Source organism: Acinonyx jubatus, chromosome B2 (assembly GCF_027475565.1).
Source record: "Acinonyx jubatus isolate Ajub_Pintada_27869175 chromosome B2, VMU_Ajub_asm_v1.0, whole genome shotgun sequence".
Taxonomy (NCBI): domain Eukaryota; kingdom Metazoa; phylum Chordata; class Mammalia; order Carnivora; family Felidae; genus Acinonyx; species Acinonyx jubatus.
The window spans coordinates 112,823,038-112,847,145 of NC_069385.1; the positions used below are offsets into that span (position 1 = coordinate 112,823,038).

The window sequence follows — 24,108 nt, forward strand, 5'->3', positions numbered from 1 at the left end:
AAATATGGAGGATATTTGGGGGGACAGTCAAAGTAAGGAATAAGAAGTCAACATGGAATTACTCTGGGAGACTCTAGAAGGTACCTCGCAAAGAAAAGCACTCGTCTTCTAGGGACAATAAATAAAGTTCTACAATTGTTGGTTTTAGGGGAGACACACTGTAAGGTGTTGAGAACAGAGAAAACAAACAAGGGTTCAAAGATAAGCCCCAAATTGTAAGTCATAGGGAGAGAGGATCCAATTTGAAGGCACTGATACACAATTAAACTGAGTCTCACTGTGGATAGCACGGTCAGGGCAAAGGTTAGGCCAGCAGGTTAGAAGGTACGACTGAAGCCGCGACTAGGATAAGGGAAGGCAGCATGTGGACTCCATGGTGCTTTCTGTAGCCTTCTTCAATAGAGTTTCATGGTAACCTCGTGTCCTTATAGCCAGAGACCCAAACTCTCCTCTCTGGTTACAGAGGAGCCATCTGGAACAGGTCAGAGCTAGGCACAGGAATGAGTGAGGGAAGGAATGGATGAGACAGGAAGCTGAAAGGGGTGCAGGACCAAATACAGATTCAGAGGCAGTAAGGGTCAGGGCATCTCAATGGTCAGAGACTTGGAGCCACTGAAGGTGGAGCAACTCTAAGGAAAGTTAGGAAAGAGACTGAGAGAAAGAAATGGGGGCTGGAGGGTGAGGGAAGGTGGGGAAGCTTCCCGGAGGCAAAATAATGGAAAAATGGAAGGATGAACTTTTCATTCAGGGCAGTCGTTAATCCCCAGATGGGGCCCAGGCCCAGAGGTTGGAGACTTGTAGGCTTCTGAGAGGCGGTTGGAGTCTGCTACTCTTCTGTTGCCCTGAGTGTGGGGGTTCAGAGAAGAAGTAGAAGAGGTGGAAGACAGGTTTGGGTCAGAGAGCAGAACTGCCCACCTTGAGGTCTGGAAGGTGTAGCAGTTTGAGCCACAGGTGCTCTTCCTCTCCCTCCCTTTGCTCCCAAGCAGGTTTCAGAGAACTCCCTCTGTTTCTGATGTGGAGGGCAAAGAGGTCTCTAAGAAATCCCTTTCACTTTGCCAGCAAACTGGCATTCCTCCCACCTTTAAGTAAGGTAGTTTCAATAAAACAAAGACAAACCAACTAAGAGAGTTGGTTAATCAGGACTTTCCTTGAACGCTACTTTTTAGAAAATGCCTAAGCAATTTTTTAAGCTGATATAAAGTGTTGTATAAAAAATCTTTTTTCCTGATTTTCAGGTTGTGCTCTGGGGTCAGTAGAAATTCAATCCAGTCTATGCTGTCTTAGATGATTCTGACCTCCGGGCACATAAAACTTTCAATCTACTGAGATTAAATTATATTTAGCATCATCAACAAACAGGCATTGAGTGTACCCTAAGTGCTAGAGAGAAAGGACACAGAGACTTAGATGATTTGTTTCTTATTTCAATGGACTTACAACCTAGTGGGGTAGGCCAAATACATGTCTTAGGATCACATATTTGCTTTCCCCACTCTCCACGGCAACTACCTCAGACCTCTTCCTCTTTCTTCAAATGTCCCAAACTTGCTGTCCCCTCCCCTCAGCTGATGACCTGTGTCCCCTTAGCCAATGATGCTTATTTCACTCTGAACATAGACACAGTCAGAAGAAAACAACTCCATTTTCCCGCATCAAACCTTCTAGTCCCTGCACCTGTCCCTCTCTGCTTCCCCTACCAGAAGGAACGGGCTGTACATACTGTGTACTGGTACACATACTGGTAAATCTAAATCAACACTGGTTGTAGAATTATTATAATGAATAACAGGGGTGGGAATAAAAATGAGGAGGAACCAAAATGCTCCACAGCAGTAACAGGGAAGATAGAAGTCAGAAGGGCTCAGAGGTAAAGCCTATAAGGTAGGGTTAGATTTTTAACTTAAGTAACCATGTTTGAAAACATAAAGGCTAAAAATGAAATAATTTTAAAACCAGTACAGAAATATAAAAACACACTTTTTTGAAGCAGGAAAGAAGAAAATAAATCCCAAAAAAAAGCAGGGTTAATGAAAACCACAAAATAAGATGATAGAATAAGTGAAAACATAGCGGCAATCACAACAACAATAAAGTGATAAATTTGCCTGTTAAAGGACAAATACCTTCAGACTGGATGTCAAAAATTCCAGCTTTTTTTTGTTTATAAGAGATAAATCTGAAACATAATGCACAGAAATGCTGAAATGAAAAGAATAAAAAAAAAAAATATATATATATATATATATATATATATATATATACACACACACACACCAGGTATACTAAAATTAAGTATTAAAAGACTGATAAGAGAGTGAAGGGGCAAGGATCAGAGTAGGAAATATATTTGCAGTCACATAATCAACAAAGAACTTACATCCAGAATATGCAAAAAGCTCCTATAAATAAATATTTTAAAAAGACAGACAACCCAAGAGAAATAGAGGAAGAACGTACAAGCAAGTCACAAAGGAGAAAACCAAAATAGTGAATCAACATGTCATGTGAGGGTGCTCAAGCCCATTAGCATTCAAAGAAATAAAAATTAAAACCAAAGTGAGGGGCCCCCCCGGGTGGCTCAGTCGGTTAAGCGTCTGACTGGCTCAGGTCATGATCTCACGTCTCATGGGTTCGAGCCCCGCATCGGGCTCTGTGCTACAGCTCAGAGCATGGAGCCTGCTTTGGATTCTGTGCCTCCCTCGCTTTCTGCCCCTCCCCCACTCACACTCTATCTCTCTCTGTCTCTCAAAAGTAAACAAACATTAAAAAATTTAAAAAAATTGAAACCAAAGTGAGATATCAGTATACACCCACCAGAATGGCTAACATTTAAGCCATTTAGCCAGAATGGTTAATGATGCCCAGTGCTGGTGAGGATGTGGTGAAATGGGGTATCTCGTTCTTCTGTGGGATGTATTTTTGGAAAACACTTTGGAAACCAGATTAATGTGACCGACTAAGATGGAAAGTACATAAACTCTATAACCTAGCAATTCCACTCCTAATAGAAAGGCATAATCGTGTGCTCCAAGAACCTTGTGTGAGAATGTCCCCAGAAGCATTATTTGTAATAGCTACAAATGGAAATGATCCTCATTTCCACCAATATAATACAATGCAATCCCAACACAGTAAAGGAAACAAGTAAACTACTGCTACACACAACATGGATGGATCTCAAAATGCCATATTGAGAACAGGAAGCCAGAACACCAAAATGACAACATACTGCATGGTTCCGTTTATATGCAGTTCAAAAACGGGCAAAACTGAACTACATTAATAAGCAGTACTTACTCAGATGGTGAAAGTTTAGTGAGGATGCAATTGTTGTGGGTATCTTGAGTTGTGCAGAAGAAGGGGGCATGTGTGAGTCTTTGGGGGAACTGGAAATGTTCTATGTCTATTTAAAGAGAGTTATTAAGCTGTATGTTTATATTTTATAAATTTTTCTGTACATTGCATATTTTTTAAGTAGTTGCATTTTTCAAAGGTTTATCAAGCGAATACTAAGTACAGGTAAAATATCTTTCCTTATCTTCCTTGAGCCTTCTCAGTTGACCATTTCTTCTTTCCTGATACTTTAAAGTACTCAGGACCCTGTCCTTAGCTTGTTTTCTGTTGTTTTCTTTCTCTGCACTTTCTTCTTAGATGATGCTCTCATCTATTATCTGGACCTCAAAGGCTGTTTTATATGCTGACAAATTTCAACTCTTTTTCTCCAGCCCTGACCTCTCTCTCGTGAGCTCCAGACCTGTAAATCCAACTGCCATGTTTACCCTTCTTCATTCTCTTAATCAACAAATATTTATTGAGGCCCCTAATATGTTCTAGGTTCTGCACTAGGTGCTGGGAATCTGACAGTGATGTAATGAGGCAAAGCCTTTGGGGAACTTACAGTCGTGGACAACTCCAATTGGGTGTCTTGTGGACGTCTCAAAAGTTACATGATCATAGCAGAACTCCTAATTTCCAGCCCCAGCCAATAAAACTCATTCCATCTGCAGCCCTTCTCCTCTGTAAATGGTCTTATTCTCTAATCAGTTATTTAGGTCAAAACAAGAGTGGCCCTTGACCCCTCTTCCCTTATCATCAGCATTCTGCTGGCACTATCTGTACAATGCAATGCAATGTATATGCAGAATCTAACCACTTCTCAGAGTCTCCAGTGCTAAACCTCCAATTTTAGGTACTTTTACAATATTCTAACACAAAGTATACTTTCAAAGACATCTTTTTTTTTTCCTTTAAACCTCAGATATAGAGGTGAGTTACTATATTCCTTTATTTTTCTTATGAGTCTCGGCCCCCTTTATGTTAGTTTTTCCCCGTTCATCCCTGATCTCCACTCCCAGTCTCCTTGCCTCTGAGGGCATCTATTTAAATGTGCTTGATCTATGTCCTTGTGAAATATACATGTATTGCTTTCTAGATCTCATTTTATTTTTTTTTAAGCTGTGCACTCAGCACTAAGTTTTTAAGATCTATGCATGATACTATATGGATCATTTCTTCCAAGTGCTGCATTGTGTTCCATGATAGGTGTCTACAATATTTAGCTCATCTATTCCCCCAGGACAGACTCCCAGGTTGCTTTCAACCTCCTACTACTGCCAACAATACTATGAGCAATATCTTTGTACATGTCCATGGACCTGTTTGCAAATTTCTCTGGGATATATACTCAGGAGTGGGCTTATGGTTCAGAAGGTATCACACACTTGACATGACCAAGTGTCACCAGATTGCACCCTAGAAGGGTGAGCAGTAGTATTCCACTGTGCTCATCCACTACTTCTTAGGATTCTTAGGCATCTGTAGTGGATGTTGTGATGTACCACCAGTTTCTTCTCTAAGGCCCAGGCACTCAATCCCACAGCTGTCTGGAGTATTGGCTACTAAGGGCTCTCACCACACTGTCCCTCCCCAGAAATTGTCCTGGCAGAAGGCAGCTGCCTCAACCAAGGTCATGCCCTCAGGGAGGGGGGCGCACAAGCAGATCTCCATCTCAGTCTGTGTCCAGAGAAGCCAACCTATGATGGTCACCTTCAACTCCACACACAATATTGCCGTAAACATTATTATACATGTCCACTTGTGGACTTTTTCTAGAAATGTCCTGCAATGTGTCTATCTAGGATACTTAATTTCAGTAAGTTTTGCCCAACTGCTTTCCAGGAGGTCTGTACTGATTTTAATCTCCAGCAGCCAGGCTCCTGCCTCCACACATCCTTGCCGACATTTATCATCATCCATCTTTCTCCACATACAGCTTCAAGGAAAACTTGCAGAAATAAATAAGGGTTGAAAGAAAAATCAGATTCCTGGCCAACCTCCAGCTTACCAAAATACTCTCAAAGTTTATGCTTTGTTGTTTTTGTTAAGGGGGGAAAGATCATTGAAACAGAGAATTACCAATATAGATCCTAATACAAAGAATTCAAATAACCATAAAATACTCATATATCTGATTTTTTCCCACTTATGTAATATATATTGCTTCTTTAGCATGTAAAAGTTTTAAGAAGAGTTTGAGCCTGATGTGTGTGTATGTATATATACATATACACTATTTATCACTGGTGTGAAAGCTGTAATTGCTAAGGAATAATTTTCTCTAGAAAATGTTTACCAATGTGATGTATGTGGATTTTACTGGGAACAGAGGAAAAAATGAGCACTCTATCACTTTTCAGTTGTCTGTCCTAATGAAAAAGATGAGAACACCCAAATTATAGTTAATTCTCCAGTCACTTATTTCGGGGCTTGAAATCTTCATGAGACTCATAGTCAGAGGAAGCAGTCAATCAACTGTCATGTGAAGGAGGGGAGAGACCCTGAAAATGTGCAACTCAGGAGAAGAGTCACAGACTATTGACAGCTGATCCTTATTCTACTTTGGACCACAAGGACCACAAGTAGATTGCTGGTTGGTTTGGCTGTGGCTTTGGCTTTGGCTTTGGTTTTGGTTTTGGTTTTGGCTTTGTTAGATGATTCTTTTCAGCGGCTCTGCTCTATATTTTTTTTTCCCCTTAAGTTTGGCTCAGTGATTATGAACAAACAAATATTCCTGTTTAAAAGGAAAATGCAATGAAATGTGTCTCCATGCTTTTTCTGTAAATTGACTTACTCTAGCAAAGCAATTAAGTAGACGTTTATCAAAGTCATCTGTCACTCTGCCTCCATATTGTACTTCTCCAATCATGTACCGAACCGTACTCCATGAAACACCCTTTATTAAAAATAAAAAGATTGTTAATTGTCAATCCAAACAGATAATTCTAAATATTTCAGGTCTTCCCTGGAGGAAAGGTCTCAAAAAGAAAGCACTAACTAGATTGCATTTAAAATGACTCTATTAGTAACTCTTTTGCTATCACATGACTGAAACTGCCAGGGTTCAGTCACCAAAGAAAAATCTATAATACTAAATATCAGTGAATGTATTACTCATTGATTATTTAAAATGGGGGTGGGGGAAGACTATTTTTCATTCTGTGGATGTAATCGTCTATAATACTCATTATAGTAATGCCAAGCTGTTAAAAAAAAAAAGTCATGTTTAGTGAAGAAAGGGAAAAAAAAACAAGTAGTCAACTGTTTAATACACTTTCTTAGTAATATATTTTCTGAATCAGTATGAGAACAACTAAAAGATTATTCACTCACAGCATTTTTCTACAACGCAATTCTTTGCTGTCTCATTCTGTGAGCTATAACTAAATCAAAGTATTTATTAATTGCCATAGAATCTTATCCTAGCAATATATTGCAGATATTAATAGTTTTTTTTTAATTTTCTTTTATTTTTTACTTAATACATTTGGGGTAAGAAAAGTAAGGATGCTTTATTTTTTTAATTGACTTTCTTTTGGTTAAACTTTGATTCATCAGCTCCACTGCCTTTCAAAGCAACTATTTCAAGGTTAACTATTATTTGTATATATCAAGTGATAAATAATAACAGAATATGAACCCATATGATGTAATTTTTCATCAAGTTGTCATACTCGATTTAATATGCCTTTGTAATTTCAAGGAAAACTGATGGTTTGATTCTAGATCCTCCAGCGGCCCAGGTAAAAATTCATCATGGCTTACCGTCACCATACTGACACTACAGTATCTATAATTAACTTCAAGATCCACTATGAGAAAGAAGAGAGGGGGAGACAGCAGAACACTGGTGTTTATTGAGTACTTACTGTGTCCCAATATACTGTGCTTTCACAAATGCTAACTCATTTATTCCTCACAGAGACCATGACCATTCTGTAGATGAGGAAACAGGCTCTGGGAGGCTCATAAACTTGCTCAAGATCATGGAAAAAACAGATGTGGAAGCACATGTGAAAGGACAACTGGGTTTGTGTTCTTACCTCTGTGACCTTTTGGAAGTCCCTCCTTCTCTCCTATTACCTCATCAGGAAAACGAGGATAATAGTAATGCCTTCTGTACCTCCCTCACAGAGTTGTGAAGACACAAATGAGATCCTCAATGCACGAGCACCGAGAGCTGTCAAGTGCTGTACAATGATCAGTGACCGTTACCAGAAATTATTGCTATGTATCTCCATAAGTTTAAGCATGTGTTAAGATGTGACTAAAGGTGAGAAAGAACTTTCACGTGGGCTGAGAGATAACATTTTCTTTCACCTCTGAGGAGGCATCTGTGAAATGCTGGAAGAAAAGTCTGACTTAAGATGGACATTGTCTTGGAGTGCACTGTGGCACTTGGGTGCGACATGAGGAAGGTTGTGAAGTTTCTTCATTCGTGGTCTGTCTCTGCCGTGTATGTGCGCCGGAGAGAGAGGAGTGGGGCAGGGACATAAGCATGAGATGGGGATCCAAATGCACCCCTATGGGCAGTAGGGGTGTGAGTGGAAATGGCTGGACCAATAAATGGCTGATTCGGGGAGGCGGGGAAAACCTTGGCAGGTTCCCTGTATATTATACACTGAAAATGTCTGTGGAAACTTGGTTTAACGACAGCAATAAAAATTGGGGGGGGGGGAAGCAATTTCACTCACCTTTTTAATATCACATTCATCAAGGTGATTCTGAATAAACTGGACACTGGCTGTAAAATCAGCAGAATTGAATTCATAGGGAATATTCCATCCTAAGGGACCAAATTTGCGTCGCTCCTTAAAAATGCCAAAGAAAATAAGTGAGATTTTAAAATTGAATGTAGCTGATTTCTTAATAAACATAAAGTACAGAAAGATTCAGGCATGATATAGAGATAAGTTGATGTAATAAAAGAACAGTATACAATTTTGGATCTATTAAGCATTAGAACTATTATTTCTTAGCTGTATTGCCAGATGGTTTACAAGAACAAATGTTCAAATATTTGCCAAATTGTAGTTCTTGGGATTTAAAAAAAAGTCTCGGTTTCCATCGCCACCTAAAAAAATGCAGTAGGTGCTCAATAAATAGCTGTTCAATGAATTTATTTTAAATTGCACTCTTAGAAATTTCAAATGTTAAAAGTAAGGGTTTAAATTTTTGTTTTTCAAGTTGAATAACTGAAACACTCAGGAGCATTAAACCCCCTGCTGGTGTCACTTCGTAATCTTGCAATTTCAGATTTTGAAAACCCCAAATCTCTATTGTAAAACATGACACATCCTTCTTAAAACTTTCACAGTGCCCTATTTGTTCTCTCCTCTGGACCAGTGGCTAATGTTTTGAATTGTCAAATTACCCATAATCAATCCAACTGGTCTCAGATCAAATGATACAAATGCCTCAATATTCTGGAGACCATTTTAAAAGGTATGTAAATGTGAGAACTGGTACTTATAGGCTCTAATCACATAGCAAACCACATAAATTAACTCAAATATTACTATGCCATCAGCTACCTCTGCCTCAGCATATAACCAGTCTCTAGATGGGGGAAGGGGAGTCTAATCATTTATTTGGATTAGCTCCTAGCCCTTTGACCCTAGTGGCTGAGGTGAGAACCTATATGGAGAGTAGAATCCCAAAACATCTATGGGACAGTATAATTCTACTTCTTTACCTCTAAATATATAGTAACTTTCTCTCTTCTGCCTTCCCCCACCCCCCTCCCCCCACACACTGTCTTCACAGTCCATTCCAATACTTCTTCTCGCAGCTGCTCCATGCCTTAGATCCTAATTAATACCACCACTTTAAAGAATCTAAATGAATTTTAGTTTAGACAAGTTCATGGACAGGTCAGAGAAAAAATTCAGAAAGCATGAAGGTTTAATTACTGATTTTCAAAATATGCTTTTAAAATATTAAGTAAACCATGAAAATTAATTTGGGTCCAGATGTTCTGACCCTGGGAGATCAGACTGTTAAATAACAAAAATTCAGCAGAGTAAATTTTAAAGATCTAAATGGCTTTATTGAATGATTGATGAATCAGGCAGCATCCTATTTAGCAAATAGAAAGGAGCCCCGAAGAGCTACAGAAAAGGAAAGGTTTTTATTTACTATTTTTTTTATTTTTATTTTTTAAGTTTACTGATTTTGAGAGTTGGGGGGGAGAGGCAGAGAGAGAAGGAGAATCCCAAGCAGACTCTGTGCCATCAGTGCAGAGCCTGGTGTGGGGCTCTACCTCATGAACTGGGAGATCATGGCCTGAGTTGCAATGGATCCCACGAAGAGTCGGACACTTAACCGACTGAGCCATCCAGGTGCCCCAGAAAAGGAAAGGTTTTTAAAGGCAGAGGGGGATGGCACAAGAAAATCATAAGTGGAAAAAAAAGGATTATTTTGGGGGACAAAAAAGGATCTCCTTTGGGGGACAAAGGGGGTTTATTAGGGGATTACCTCACTGGTGCTGACCAGGAAATTCCAGACTGACTGGTTAAAATTACATTCCTGGAGAAGGCTGAAACTGCAGTTAGGTTAGGTATTAGTTTCAGTTTGGTGATGTGGGCTTAGCACAAGTAACTCCATTCTGGGTCTGCTGTCTCCTTTTTAACAAGACCGAGGGCAAACCACTCTTAAAAACGTAAACTACTAACATTACTTCCAGACCTGTACTTCTTTAGGTTAAGTTGTCAGGTATTACACATTTGTATGGTGTAACTCCCACCCTCATCCCTTAGCTAATTAGATCTAGCTAGATCTAATTAGATTGAAGTGGACAGCCAGCCCAAGAAAGGCCAACCAGATTTCTCCTCCCACGAGTTTGGACTTAGGGTTCAGAACTTCGATCTAGAGTTAGAGCTTTAACCAGGGAGACTTAGAAACTTGGGAGCTGTGAAGCACCATCTTCTACCTTGAACACAGAGAGGTGAGAAGGAGCAGAGGTGCCTTAATAGATGGGAGAGACTTGTGGTATCATCCCAGCAGCAAGGGGAAAGGCCCTGGCTCTTAAAGGTGTCAGCTTCTCTTGATGGCTTTCTGCTTCCTGGTCTCAGCATTCATGTTGCCGTGATGTGTTTTTCTACTTGTTTCATGTTGAAATACTTGGTCCTGTAACCAGATTTTGAACCTTGACAGTGAGAAACGTGTCTCCCATTTTTGTCTCCCCTTTTGCACCTTTTCGGGGAAAGGCTTATGATTGTGTAATAAACACTAGATTGATTATTGGTAATTATCAGAATGAAAGGCACTCTCCCTCTCATCCTCTTGGGGGGTAATTTCTGAAGCTGACACAAGGTTTTGAATTTTTTGAGTGGATCCCACAAACATTGAGCTGAGCCTCCTCCAGGTTATTTTGGAACAAGAGTGGGTTTGGGAGGGTCTGTGGGATATTAATATGAAAATGCATTCAGTTAAGCCTTGAGTCTCTGGAATTTCTTCCATCTTGAAGTCTTCAAAGAGAAGAAAGCTAACCACTTATTGGTGAGATGCAAATGTTTTCCCACTTTTTTAAAAAAGAGAATCAACTCTAAAATAGTTTCACCTGTGTTTGACTTAATTTTTAAAATTTACTGTTCAATTAGACAAGAGACTGAATGAAAAATAATTCTTCCTTTCCAATTACTAAAGCTGCTTAAATTGGCTCTATGGAAACATTCCCATTTACATGCACTGAGCCATTGCAATTCTGTTGCTCCTTAAAATGTGATCTTTGAAAATTGCCCCAATGCTGAGACTCACTTCACTTTATGCTATTTACTATCAAGTTTCATTTAAAGCATTTACTTTTTAGGTTGGTTCACTAAAGTCATAGACTTATTAGACTTATCTTGGAAAAAAAAGAGAAAATCTTGCAGGGAGGGGAGTGACTTTTCTTTCACAAAGGAAATCACTTCATTTTCTCACAATTTTTTTGGTACTCAGTGATTTAAGTGACAATAAAGAAAGAACCCTGAATTATCACCTTGGAATATTACCAAGCCATTGGGAGAACTAAGAACTCATTTAGAAGCTCAAAAGCAAGGGGGTTTGCCTGGAATACTGAATCTCTTCAGTCCCATTAGTATTTTTGAAACTATGGGATGAGTCCTATGTGAGACAATGGAAAAATATTAAAATCAATGTATTTTCAAGAAGTTTTAATCTATTTGAGAAAATAAGCCTTAGAGGACAATGTGATAGTGAGTATAATTAACTGTCAGAATTTAACAGATGATAAGAAGAAGAAGACATTCAATCAGAGGCTTCTGGGAAGAATGAAACTGAAGCTGGCCTTTGAAAAGCAGGGAGAAAAGACTGCTGGGTTTTGGCAAAGACCATGAGCAAAGAGAGGAAACACAAAGCTTGTGATTCATCCAGCAAGAGGCTGCAGGTAAGTTGCTCTACTACAGCAGACAGTGACCTCAGGTAAGTAGCTGGAATTATGTGTTCATACGATGACTCAGGCGTGGAATGTAGACAGATATGAATGTCAGGGCAAAGAGCTAAAACCTGATTCAACAGAGGGAGTTATTATTTATTATTAAGTTGGAAAGTGGTGATTTTAGGAAGACTAGTCTACCCTTTACTGAATTTGACCAGTATAGTTCCTTCTTTCTATTCCAAAGAATCTTCAAAACACAGAACTGCTAGTGAAATGCGGAAAACTTGGACTCCTCCTTTGGACGCTGAAGAAAAGTTGCTCAATGGAGTCATCAGCTTAATGATGTCAAAGCCATTTCCAATTTTATGTTAGATTCTACTTCATCCCAACGAGCCCAGCTCCCACAGGCCAACACAGAACCATTTCAGTTGCATCTGCAAAACAAGGCTCTCTTTGGAGCACCACATCTTGATTATTTAATAACTGGAGTTAACATAAAATGAAAAATGCAATCCATACTACACAACAGCAGGGAAACTTTAAAAGGTGAAAATAATGAACAGAAATGGCCAGAACCCCTGGGAAAAACCATCACGCAAAACGTGAGAGATCTTTCTCTAAGCCTGAATCACATTACTGAAATTATTCTGAAGACGTTTAAACTAAGAACTTTGCAATCATGCCTCCCCAAAGCCAGAACTTCATATACGCCATTAAACTTGAAGGAGATGTTTGTCAAGGCTCCAACCTGAGAAAGAAAACAAGATGTAGGAGAAGAAAACACTTTTCTGAAGGAAGAACTACTGGCAGTGGAACCTGGGCCCTGTTCCATGTGGCCGTTTTTATTTAATATTTAATTATTTTTAGGATCCTGGAGAAAATATCCAAGTCTGCAACTGCCACTGCAAGCCCCAAGAGCTCCTAACCAATGCCTCCAGCAAAAAAACCTCACAGACTTGTACATAAACCATTAGAAAAATCCCCCCAAATGGGCCTCAATGTAGGCAAGCCAAGGGGATGAGGAGAAAAACTCCAAACCATGGAAAGGACATGAAGATGATGAAGGATTCCTGTCTTTTTTTTTTTTTTAACATTTATTTATTTTTGAGAGAGGGAGAGTGTGTATGTGAGCAAAGGAGGGGCTGAGAGAGAAGGAGACAGAGAATCAGAAGCAGGCTCCAGGCTTTGAGCTGTCAGCAGAGCCCAACAGGGGGCTCGAACTCACAGACTGCAAGATCATGACCTGAGCCAAAGTTGGACACCTAACCGACTGAGCCACCCAGTCACCCCAAGGATTCCTATCTTAAGGGCAGTGGATGTTTGGCAGTCATTCTCAATTCTCAATTCTTCTTGCATATTAGAATCACTTAAGAAGTGTTTTAAAGGACTGAGCACCCCACCTTGCTGCCTCCTCCCTGGAACTCTATGGCCCAGGCAATGGCTGAGAACCATCACGTTAGACATTCATTGGGTCCAATGCACTGTTCAAACAAAATATGGTACATTGACCATCAACAGGAAAAAACCAGAGGTGCCATTCTGACCTTCCACAGAATACTGCAGAATTTGTGGGAGGACACCATAAATGTAATTATTGAGTTTCAAAAGACCAAGACTCTGGAGGAAGACCTATTTAAAATTAAAATCCTAAAGGGTGAATGTGGCCTTGCTCTGAAACCCAGAATGACGCTGCACTGGAGTATCATAGAGAGAAGATACTAAGGCCAGAGGGAAGCTTCCATTGAGAGTAATCTCCAAGAGGATGCAGAAATGCCCCCAGGGAGTAGTGGCCAAATGTAGCTGAAGCACTGGGGATGCTGGGCTCTCTCTGGGAGGGCAGAAGAGCTGGCTGGCTAGAGCAGAGACATCACCCAACTGTGGTAAGGGCGCCGTTGCTGCAGTAACTTGCTGGCATATGTGTACGGTAAGTCCCTGGAGGAGAGGAGAGGGAAGCCCAGGGGGGTCTGGGGCAAGAAGAGTTTGGCGCAGAATTGGCTTGTGTATCTCTGTAAGTTCCCATGGAAGCACCCATGGCCTCCTCCTACTAGGTAAGCCTGCTCCTACCTCAACAACAAAACAAATCACACCCTTCACTATGCCGCCCAAGACAGTTGTCCTTGACCAGCCAAGTCTATTCCCCTTCTATGGGAGAGGAGGGGTGTTCATTTTGTTCTCTGTAACAATGAGCAAGATCCATATAACACAAGATGCCCTTGAGCAGGGGTGAGTTGATGACATGATGCCAAAGCACAGTTTAGTAAGGGAAACTGCACTGGGGGATACACAGTTCTTGCATTTGACCGCTATTTCACCACCAGGTTCTGCGTTCTGACTCGTGATGGGCTCCAGCACGAACCCCTACGCAGCCCTGAAGCTTCAGAGCGTGCGACATGAACCAATTCCCTGTTCTTTTTGTCAGTCTCTGCAAGGACAAATGCATATGCATCATGTTTGTATAGAGCAAGGGATAACTAGGTTAACTTGGAGGAATCAATCAGTCAATTAACAAATCAGGTATTGGGCTATTATGTCCAACACTAGAGAAATCTAAGTCACAATCATTCCAACCCAAAACGTCCTTCCTGTAGCAGCTTCACTTCAAACTTTAATGTGCACGTGAATCACTTGGGCATCTTCTTACAATGCAGATTCTGATTCAGCAGGTCTGGGGCCAGCCTGAGATTTTCTCTTACAAGCTCCTGGGCCATGTGGACATTGCTCGCCCCGAACCTGCATTTTCCTATCAGGTAGGTGCCATCCTAACAAGTAAAACAAATTATTTAGGCAATATCACAGTAAATATTTCTGCAAATGAGGAAAACAGAACGGAGGAAGCTATGCTTGGATTATTTGTGCTCCCTGTGTAGTCACAGAACTTGATAACGGAATTTTAGAAATGGGAAAAATCTTGAAAGACCACCTCCTTCTGACGCTAAACACACAGATGGGGAAACAGAGGTCCTGAGAGGCATATAACTCAACAATCCCCACATAGCTAATTGATTTTACCGCAAGCATAATGTCCCAGCCTCCTGACCCTCAATGAGGTTGCTCTATCTAGCACACTATGACTATTTTAAGAGACATTCAACCTTTACTTTCACAACCCTAGCAATGGAGACTTTTTTCTGTTTTAATCCAAATGTATGTCATGTTAAGAGCAAGCACTCCTTGACCCCATGACTGGACCACGGCCCCACTGTTGTTCTTCTATTTAGCACTTGGATAATGGCTACAAAAACACAGGTTGCCCCACTGACCATATGGAAAATACCCCCAATCATCTCCCCATGATAAGCTCAGTGGAAGAGTTGAATCATCACTACTGGGAACAGAATCATAAAATATATTATTTGCGAATTGGGAATTAAATAATAGAGTTAAAGTAATATTTGTATTAGAGTATGATAAGGCCTAGCAAAGCAAACAATTCCCAGATAAGAATGTATGAAATAGGCTTCAGTGACTTGAAAGCTGTAATTTACAATCCAAAGGCCACAGTGGGACTTGGTAAAAATAACCACCCACAAAGTGTTTAACCTGGTTTTAACTCTCTCAGGGGGAGGGGGCCAATGCACAGGAGATACACCAATGTCTCCTCTACACAGCTCTCTCCGCTGGGCAGCAGGGAACCTGGCAGAGTGGCAGGGACAAGGAGCCTGAGGGTAAATATGCCCAGTATTCTCTTGGATGAGCACCAAATTCCCCTCCAGCTTTGGGCAGGAGGGGAGAGAGGAGGTGAAGCTCTGTGTGCCACTATGCACAGCTAAGGCAGGCCTCCTAGTACAAGCCAGGTGATTCATTCTGTCCTCACTCCAGCCTCAGGGAAGGAGGAAATGTAGAAGGGGTTAAAGGAGCCTGTTCATCTCTCTCCAAAATCAAGGAGTGACTCAAGCACATTAAAATTATACAGCTTTCAAATATGGGACAAAATATAAAATCAAATGTAGAACAAAGCAATAACAAAATGAAAACACCGTATGGCTGCAAAGTCATAAAATTACTAAATTAATATACAAGTGTATGGTAAAAGCAAATAGTAAACAACCTGAAAGTGACAGGTAACCACTGTGACTCTTCTTCTCACTGTCACCATCACCTTCGCGGGCTGGCTCAAAACACACCACCGCCCGAGGCAGGCAGCATCAGGCTTGACTCCTAGATCTACCACCTATGAAGTTACCCTAACCTCTCCAAGCCTCAATTTCCTCATTTTTATTTTATTTAATTTTTCCTGGACGTGGTTAATTTATTGCCACACACTAAAGGGATGGGGGGATGGACCCGGAGTGAGGCTGGGGCTGCGTTGTCCCTGTGTCTAGTTCTCCTGTTATTTAGGACAGTCCAAGGAACAAATTCCTGAGAGTCTGAGGAAAATTACAGGCATTGCAGTCAGACTGGTTAAATAATCTATGAAAAGCATCTAGCAAATAGTTGCTGCTCCTGCTTTAGTGCCACTATCTTCATTAATTTATTTATACATCTGGACATATTATCAATCAATGTCCTCTGGCTTATTTATTTATTTAAAGTTTTTTACTTATTTATTTTGAAAGAGAGAGAGAGTGAGCATGAGTGGGGGAGGGGCAGAGAGAAAGAGAGAGAGAATCTCAAGCAGGCTCTCTGCTATCAGCACAGAGCCCAACCCAGGGCTCAATCCCACAGACCATGAGGTCATGACCTGAGCCAAAAATCAAGCGTCGGACGCCCAACTGACTGAGCCACCCAGGCACTTCAATTTTCTCTTTTTTAAAATGGTGATACACCATTCTCACCTTGAGAAATGTGACTGTTAGCATTACATGATATAGTACATATAACGCTCCTGGCCAGCATAGGTACTTTGAAAACCAAATTTCTATCTAAATAACCATGTTCATCTCACAAATATTTACTGAGTTCCAGCAATGCCCCAGATGCTCCTATGGCCAGAGAGACTGAGAAGTTACAAAAAGACAAAGTCTTTGCCTTCAAGAGTCTTACGCTCCCATGGCCAGAGTAAGGGGCAGGAGCAGGGAAAACATTTAACTACACAGACAAATAGATACTATGCCAGGTGGGGAAAGGGGCCAGGAAGGAGAGAAAAAGCAGGGTGAGGTAAGCAGACAGTGCAGCAGAGAAACAATGTATTAGCATCCCCTAAATGTGCAAACTGCTCTCAGAAGTTACCTGCACAGTGGAGTGTAAAAATGCTACTGAGTAAAGCATCGGCTTCCACATGGGTAAATTACTGATATCCAGAAGGTCTTGATTAATTCCGGCAAATGTTCTTTTCAAACCCGCGCGTACGCCTTGGGGCGGCTCATTAGTGAATTTGAGAGAAGTCTGTCATAAAAAGCAAACAGTAGTTTTGTTTCCAGAAATTATTGTCAAGGATAAAATAGAAATTACAATCCCTCAGACAACAGTATGCTTACGGTACATGGTATGTTGGCTAGAATTCAGCACTGTGTAAACTAATGACATCAATCACAGCTGAAACCCCATGAATTACTACCGAGTCTTATAACTCTTCTGTGCAAATAGTTCCTATATAATATGGATGGTTATAGTTAAGACTTTGACCATTATTACATAAGATCTTACAGACTCTACTGCACCAAAATCCCTGTTGTGGTTTCATCTTTCAATAACGCCACGATGTCATCTTTATTTAAACAACTCTCAAGGAAAAGACACGTATGTCACGGCAACAAACCTGAAGCAACGTAATTGGGAATCGATCATGGGGCTCAGTAGTTATCCATACTCGGAAAGAGTCATCACTGGCTTCCGTGGTAATTAACGTCTCTAGCAATTCTTCCATGAATTCTAGGCCAAGGTGACAATTTTGCAGTAAAACCCAGCCACCCTGCATTCAAAAATGATTTCATATTAATATCTTGTAATTTTTTGTTACAATTTTAAGAAAACAAAATGTACGATTGAAAAAAAAACCCTTTGCTTAGCGCATGTAAATTCTGTTTTGAGCACCTATTTTTGGTAAGATGATTTTATGTCAATACAAACACTTTCTTCTGCTACTGGTAAATCTGGTTACTTGGAATCAAGTGGGTTCAAAACAATAGTACTCAGCCACCCCAGGTTCAGAAGGAAACAGAAATGAAAGCTCGAAGCCCTGTGTAAGTACAGTGTGTGCACCATCTAATGGTAGGAACGGGTATTTTGGAATTTGTAAAAACGCGTCCTAAGATGAATCGGAACTGACTCACCTCCGAACCAAATCATCCGTAGTCACAGAGAGAGATGCACATTATCTCATGAAAGATGGAGACAATACATGTGGTGACTTGTGCTACCATAATGTAAAATAAACATTTGTTGTCATCACCGCTCCCATATAGTCCCAAAGCCACAAAATGTACTAAGCACTCACTACCTTAATACTTGCTAAAACTGTCTTTAACAATGTAAGTCACATAGCCAATGCTGCTCTATGAGAACACAGGTTGTTTTTTTTTTTTAACCAGACAACGTGTTGATACCCTGATATAAAGATCAGATCAATACAGCTACAAAATAGTGAGCGCAGTAAATAGACGGTAATTCTTGTGTGTTATGCCTCCTACCATGAGGGAAAATACAACTCGAACCGGCTTCAGCAGCAAAGGGGACGTGTTCGTCTAGACAACAGGGGGCTGCAGAGTAAGATGGACTTCGTAGTTAGTTTGTGCCACAGGGATCCAGTTACTCGCTGGGTATTGCATTTCATTCCACAATGTCAGTTTCACCTCAAAAATCTGGTGGCCCTCAAGGGGCAATGTGGCTGTACCTGTTCATGGGCTGTTGGTTTGTTTGTTGGTTTGTTTGTTTCTCAAAATGTCATTATTATCCATACTTATCCCACCTTGAGAAACAGGACATGAAGTTATAAAAGCTAATATTCCAAAGAAGGTTAGTGTGAATGTACCGCTGAAATTTGGAAGTTTCTCATTCACGGAAACTAAAGAAATTATTTAAGGCCCAGAATTAAACTGTCAAATCACTCCTTGGAGTGAATCATTTGATCTGAGTAAAAATAATTATATGTAACTGCCTTGATATATATAAATTAGATACAATAGATTATTGAATATAATTAAGTGATAAAGAAAAAGGCTTAGGGCACTTGAGAATTAATGACTAACTTGAGAATTTGATGGCCCAAGCAGAGCCTTAGCTCATTAACCCTCTCTTGTCATTAATTCCCAAGAAAAAGCTGCACCAAAATTCCTACAGACAGTAGGAGATCAAAAGCTTAAAAATAAACCGAGATCTTACTTTATTTTTGTAAGTGGTATGATTTCTTATCACAGCTGAAATTGTTATCAACCAAGCATCTCTAGAAAATTAATGTCCTGTGTATTATTAGGTGTGATGGAAAATACTTCTCAAGATTCCATCCAGCTTGCAATTTTCAATAAAAACCATCATCAATATTTAAACATAACATCTTCAAATATTTCTTATTCATCTGCAACTATCCACTAATGAAAAGAATAAAGTCTGACTTTAACCAAAAATTGAAATGTAACTGTCTCGGCCTGTCACTTCTTAAGCACTATCTATTAATGTTGATTGTCAAATTCCAAGACTTGCTAGAGCTCCATTCCTAGAAACCAGAAAGTGTGTCTGCCAAGTTGTCAAAAAAAAATATTTAGTGAAAATAAGATAGAGCTTACACTATAGAAAATAAAACAAGCTTTTTGTGGGGATGTCAGGAGCAAACCAGCTTGCGGTTTAAAATTAATTGTAATCAGGGATGCCTGGGTGGCTCAGTTGGTTAAGTTTCCAACTCTTGATTTTGGCTCAGGTCATGATCTCACATTTTGTGAGACTGAGCCCTGCATTAGGTTCTGCACTGACAGCGTGGAGCCTGCTTGAGATTCTCTCTCTCTCCCTCTCTCCCTCTCTGTCCGTCTCTTTCTCTCTCTCTTTCTCTCTCTCTCTCAAAATAAACAAATAATAAAAACATTAAAAACTTTAAAATCCATTGGTAATCACAGGTTGACTATACATACATAAAAAAAAAAAAAAAGGAAAATGATGATGAAGCATCACAGGCAGAATGCTTAAGCCATCACTGTGGCAGTCCCAGGTAGACCTGATGTCCAGAGGACTAATAGCAAGAATGATGCACTAGGAGTAGCTGTCCTTGTCACCTACCTGCTGCATGGACACCTGAATCAGCTTTCGAGCATGTACCTCTTGTCCTTGCCCCATTGAGATAGTTCTGCATTCTGTAACATAGAAGAAGGACCACTGTGATAAGATGTAAATTTTGTAACAGGATTGGGACAAAAAAAATAATTCCTCAATGGTCATGGCCTCCCTCCCTCCATGGCTTCTAATGAGGGCCCTTGTTACTCAAACAGGTGTGGTCTTTGGTTGTGTTGATGAGAGAAATGAGTGGGACAGAAACTGGAGGCACTGTCTGGAAAGCTGAGGGCGAAGACATACAAAGGGCACGAGGTTGAGTTTTTAGAGAGTTTGGGGGTTTTGGAAATGAGGTGATCACAGGTATTTAGAGGGAAAGAGGATTTTTGAGTTTTGCTGTATATTTTGATTAGGATCTTTCTTTGGTGTTTTAACACATGCTTCAGTGAAAATTTAATTGGGTTTTTATTCTTTTAAGATGTCAGGGTTGCAGTGCTTTCTGTCCATTTTGGGTTTTTTGCATGATTGTCTATTTTCTGAGATAGAACTCAAGGCAACTCAGCCCCAGGAGGACTGTATTCAGGGGTAACTGCTCCTTAGATTAGATCACCACCTTGGAACTAAGCATGAAGAGAAAGTGGAGGCCACTCCAAGATCGGAAGTATGACTACAATTCGGGGGAGAATCTGCTATTTAGACTCTTTAGTGCATTTGAGGTCCCAGGCAGAGAACCCACTTGCACTGTGCCACATGAACTCACTAAATGAAGAAGTCTCTGAATCATGCTTGTGAAACTGGAATTGGAAATTAATTCTCAAGCAAACTTTTGTAGACCCAATTTCCTTGAGTTTTAGGGGCATGATCTCAGGACCGGAAAAGGAAGTCAGTGGAGACATTGCGAAGCAGTGAATGTTTTTGCCCTGCTATCCCAGATGAGCCTGGATCCTCAGTGAAGTGGGGCACTGTGGTAGGGAAAACAGTGAGGCTAACTTGGGAACCACTAGAGGAGGCTATAAGTGATGGAGGAATTTATGGGGTGGGAGGAAGTATGTCAGGAACCAGAGAAGTTGTCAGGACATACATCATTTGAACAGCACTGAATGGCTAATGGACAGAGATTCTGTGAGGCTCTGTAAATTGCAACATTACAGACTATTCATAAACTCGGGGTCACAGGGAGAAACTTTGCAAGGGTGCCTGACAGAGGATAAAAGGGCACTGTTTGAAGAATCAGGAATTGCAAGAGGCTGAGGTGGAACCAGGCACTGCTCCCAGAGAAAGCCGAGAAGAATCCACACAACCTACCAAAGGAGAAGAAAAGGGAGGTGGGACTTGAATGGAGGAGCCTCTGGATCATTCAAAGAGATGCTGAGCCCTTCATCTGAAGAACACACAAATGTTCAGTTGGTCAATGGGGGGAAGGTTTGATAGGGACAAGCAGTGATAACACATTGAGTGTGAGCCACAGTCTATCTCCTGTCTCCTTCCAACTCTTCTGAAATACACCTTCGAAAAGGAAGAGCTGCTTTCCATTCAGGTGGCCTGACTTTCTAATATTGACCCATGAATGGATTAGGAGGAGACTTAGAGGCATCCCTTCAAAACACACCCAGAATCTGCTCACTTCTCCACATCTCCACTTTCATTCCCTGGCCCAAGGTTCCATCATCTTTCGCCTGGATTTTTGCAAAAGCGTAACCAGTGTGACCTCACTCGCACTCCTGTCCCCTGCTCTTGTTCCCTACCAACTCTTCTTCCCCCAGCAGACAGAGGGATTAGCCCTAAATCAGATCATGTCCATGCTCTACTCAGAACCATCTGATGGCTTCCCATCTCATTCAGAGCAAAACCCAAAATCCAGTGCAAAATTCTTAGCTACAGCCTCTAAACACACACAATAGCCCCCACTGCAGACACACACACACACACATACACACACACACACACACACACACACACACACACACTCTCTCTCTCTCTCTCTCTCTCTCCCTTTACACACTCCACACACACACACCCCACATACACACTCTACACACTATCTCTTCTCCACACACACACTCTTTACACACTACACGTACACACTCTCCACACTCTCCCTCTACACATACTCTACACACACACCTATACACTTTACACACACACACACTACATGTACACACTCTACACACACTCTATCCACACACACACCTAAACACTCTACACACACACTCTACACACATACTACACGTACACACTCTACACATATACTCTCCACACACACACTTTACACACTCTACACACACTCGACACTCTCTCTCTACACACACACTCTTTTCACACTCTACATGAACACACTCTACACACATTCTACATACACACTCACGAACACACACTACACACACTCACAAACTCACACGAACACACTACAAACACACTCTACACACACACCGCATGAACACAATACACACACACACACACACACACACACACACACACACACACACCTTCCCTCACTACTCTCCCCCCGCTCAGCCATTCACTCTCCTCCAGCTGCAATGGCCTGCTCCCCAGGCACACTCCAGCTTCACTGCTATTCCCTCTGCCTGAAAGATGTCCCCCTGAGAGCTGCACTGCCTCACTTCCTTCACACTGCAGATCTTCCTCACCCTCTTAGCAAGACTTCCCTGGCCCACCCCATGTAAAACAGCACACCTCTCCCATCACTCTGTCCCTCACGCTGCTTCTTAGCAGGTTATGTACTTTTCTTGTTAGCATACTATATACTCACTTGTTTGTCGGTTATTGTCTGTTTTACCCCCACACTAGAATGTGAGCCCCAGGAAAGGGAGGAGCTAGATCCCGGTGGCTAGCCCAGCACCTGAACAGTGGGTGGCACACAGTAGGTGCTCAGTAACTCTTTCCTTAAGCTTTTAAAACTGAAGTATAATTTACTCTTTCAAAGTATATAATTCAATGTTTTTTAGTTTACTCATCACATTGTGGAACTATCACTTCCATCTAATTCCAGAACATTCTCATCACCCCCAAGGGAAATCACACACCCATTTGTGGTCACTCCCCATGACCCCTCCCAACCAGGAACCACTAATCTACTTTCTGTCTCTATTCTAGACATTTAATATGAATGGAATCATACAATATGTGACTTCTGGTTCTGTCCCCTTTTACTAGCATAATGTTGTCAGGGTTCATTCATGTTGTGGCATGAATCACAACTTCATTCCTTTTTATGGCTGAGTAGCAGTCCACTGCATGGATGGACCACATTTTGTTTACCCACTCATCAGCTGATGGACATTTGGGCTGTTTCCACTTTTTGGCTAGTATGAATAATGAACACGAATGCTATGAACATTCGTGTATAAGTCTTTGTGCGGACATATATTCAATTCACTTCATTACATACTTGGAAGTAGAATTACTGGGTCATATTGTAACTTTATGTTTAACTTTTCGAGGAACTGACAGACTGTTTTGCAAAACAGTTGCCCCATTTTACATTCCCATCGGCAATGCATAAAAGTTCTAATTTTTCCACATCCTTACCCACACTTGTTATTGCCCATCTTTTTCTTTCAATCTATCTTATTGGGAGGGAGGTGGTTATCTCATTGTAGTTCTGACTTGCATCTCCCTAATGACTAATGATGTTGATGATATTTTCGTGTGCTTGTTGGTCATTTATATATCTTCTTTGGAGAAATATCTATTCAAATTCTTTGCTCACTTTTAAATTGGGTATTAGACTTTTCATTGTTGACTTGTAAGGGTTCTTTATATGCTCTGTATACCAGACCCTTGTCAGATCTATGATTTATAAATGCTTTCTCTCATTTGTAAGTTGCCTTTTTCACTTTCTTTGATGGCACCCTTTGAAGCACAAAAGTTTCAAATTTTGAGGAGATCCAATTTATTCATTGCCTCTTTTATTGCTTACGTTTTTGACGTCATATCTAGAAAACTACTGCCTCATCCAAGGTCACAAAGATTTACTCCTGTTTTCTAGTTTTAGCCCTTACATTTGTCTCTGGTCAATTTTGAGTTGATTTTTGTATATGGTATGATATAAAGGTCGAACTCCATTCTTTTAAAAGTAGATATCAGTTTTTCCAGCACCATTTGTTGAAAAGACTATCTTTTCCCTCATCCAACAGCTTGGAACCCTTGTTGCAAATCACTTGGGCATATATGTTAGGGGTTATTTATGGGACTGCAATTCAATTCCATGGATATATATGTCTATTGTTATGCCA

General features: G+C 40.7%; 1 protein-coding gene across 5 annotated transcripts in view; it reads right to left on the reverse strand.

The window, feature by feature from the left end:
* DNAH8 (dynein axonemal heavy chain 8) overlaps window positions 1-24,108 on the reverse strand; it is a 329,266-nt gene that overhangs the window by 45,227 nt on the left and 259,931 nt on the right. For all 5 annotated transcript variants that reach the window (XM_053222854.1, XM_053222853.1, XM_027057830.2 and 2 more), the window contains 5 exons: window positions 19,862-19,935; window positions 17,415-17,567; window positions 16,886-17,041; window positions 8,031-8,147; window positions 6,131-6,232 (listed from right to left, as the gene is read on the reverse strand). In XM_053222854.1, coding sequence (XP_053078829.1) covers window positions 6,131-6,232; window positions 8,031-8,147; window positions 16,886-17,041; window positions 17,415-17,567; window positions 19,862-19,935 — 602 coding nt within the window. The remainder of the gene's footprint in view (window positions 1-6,130; window positions 6,233-8,030; window positions 8,148-16,885; window positions 17,042-17,414; window positions 17,568-19,861; window positions 19,936-24,108) is intronic.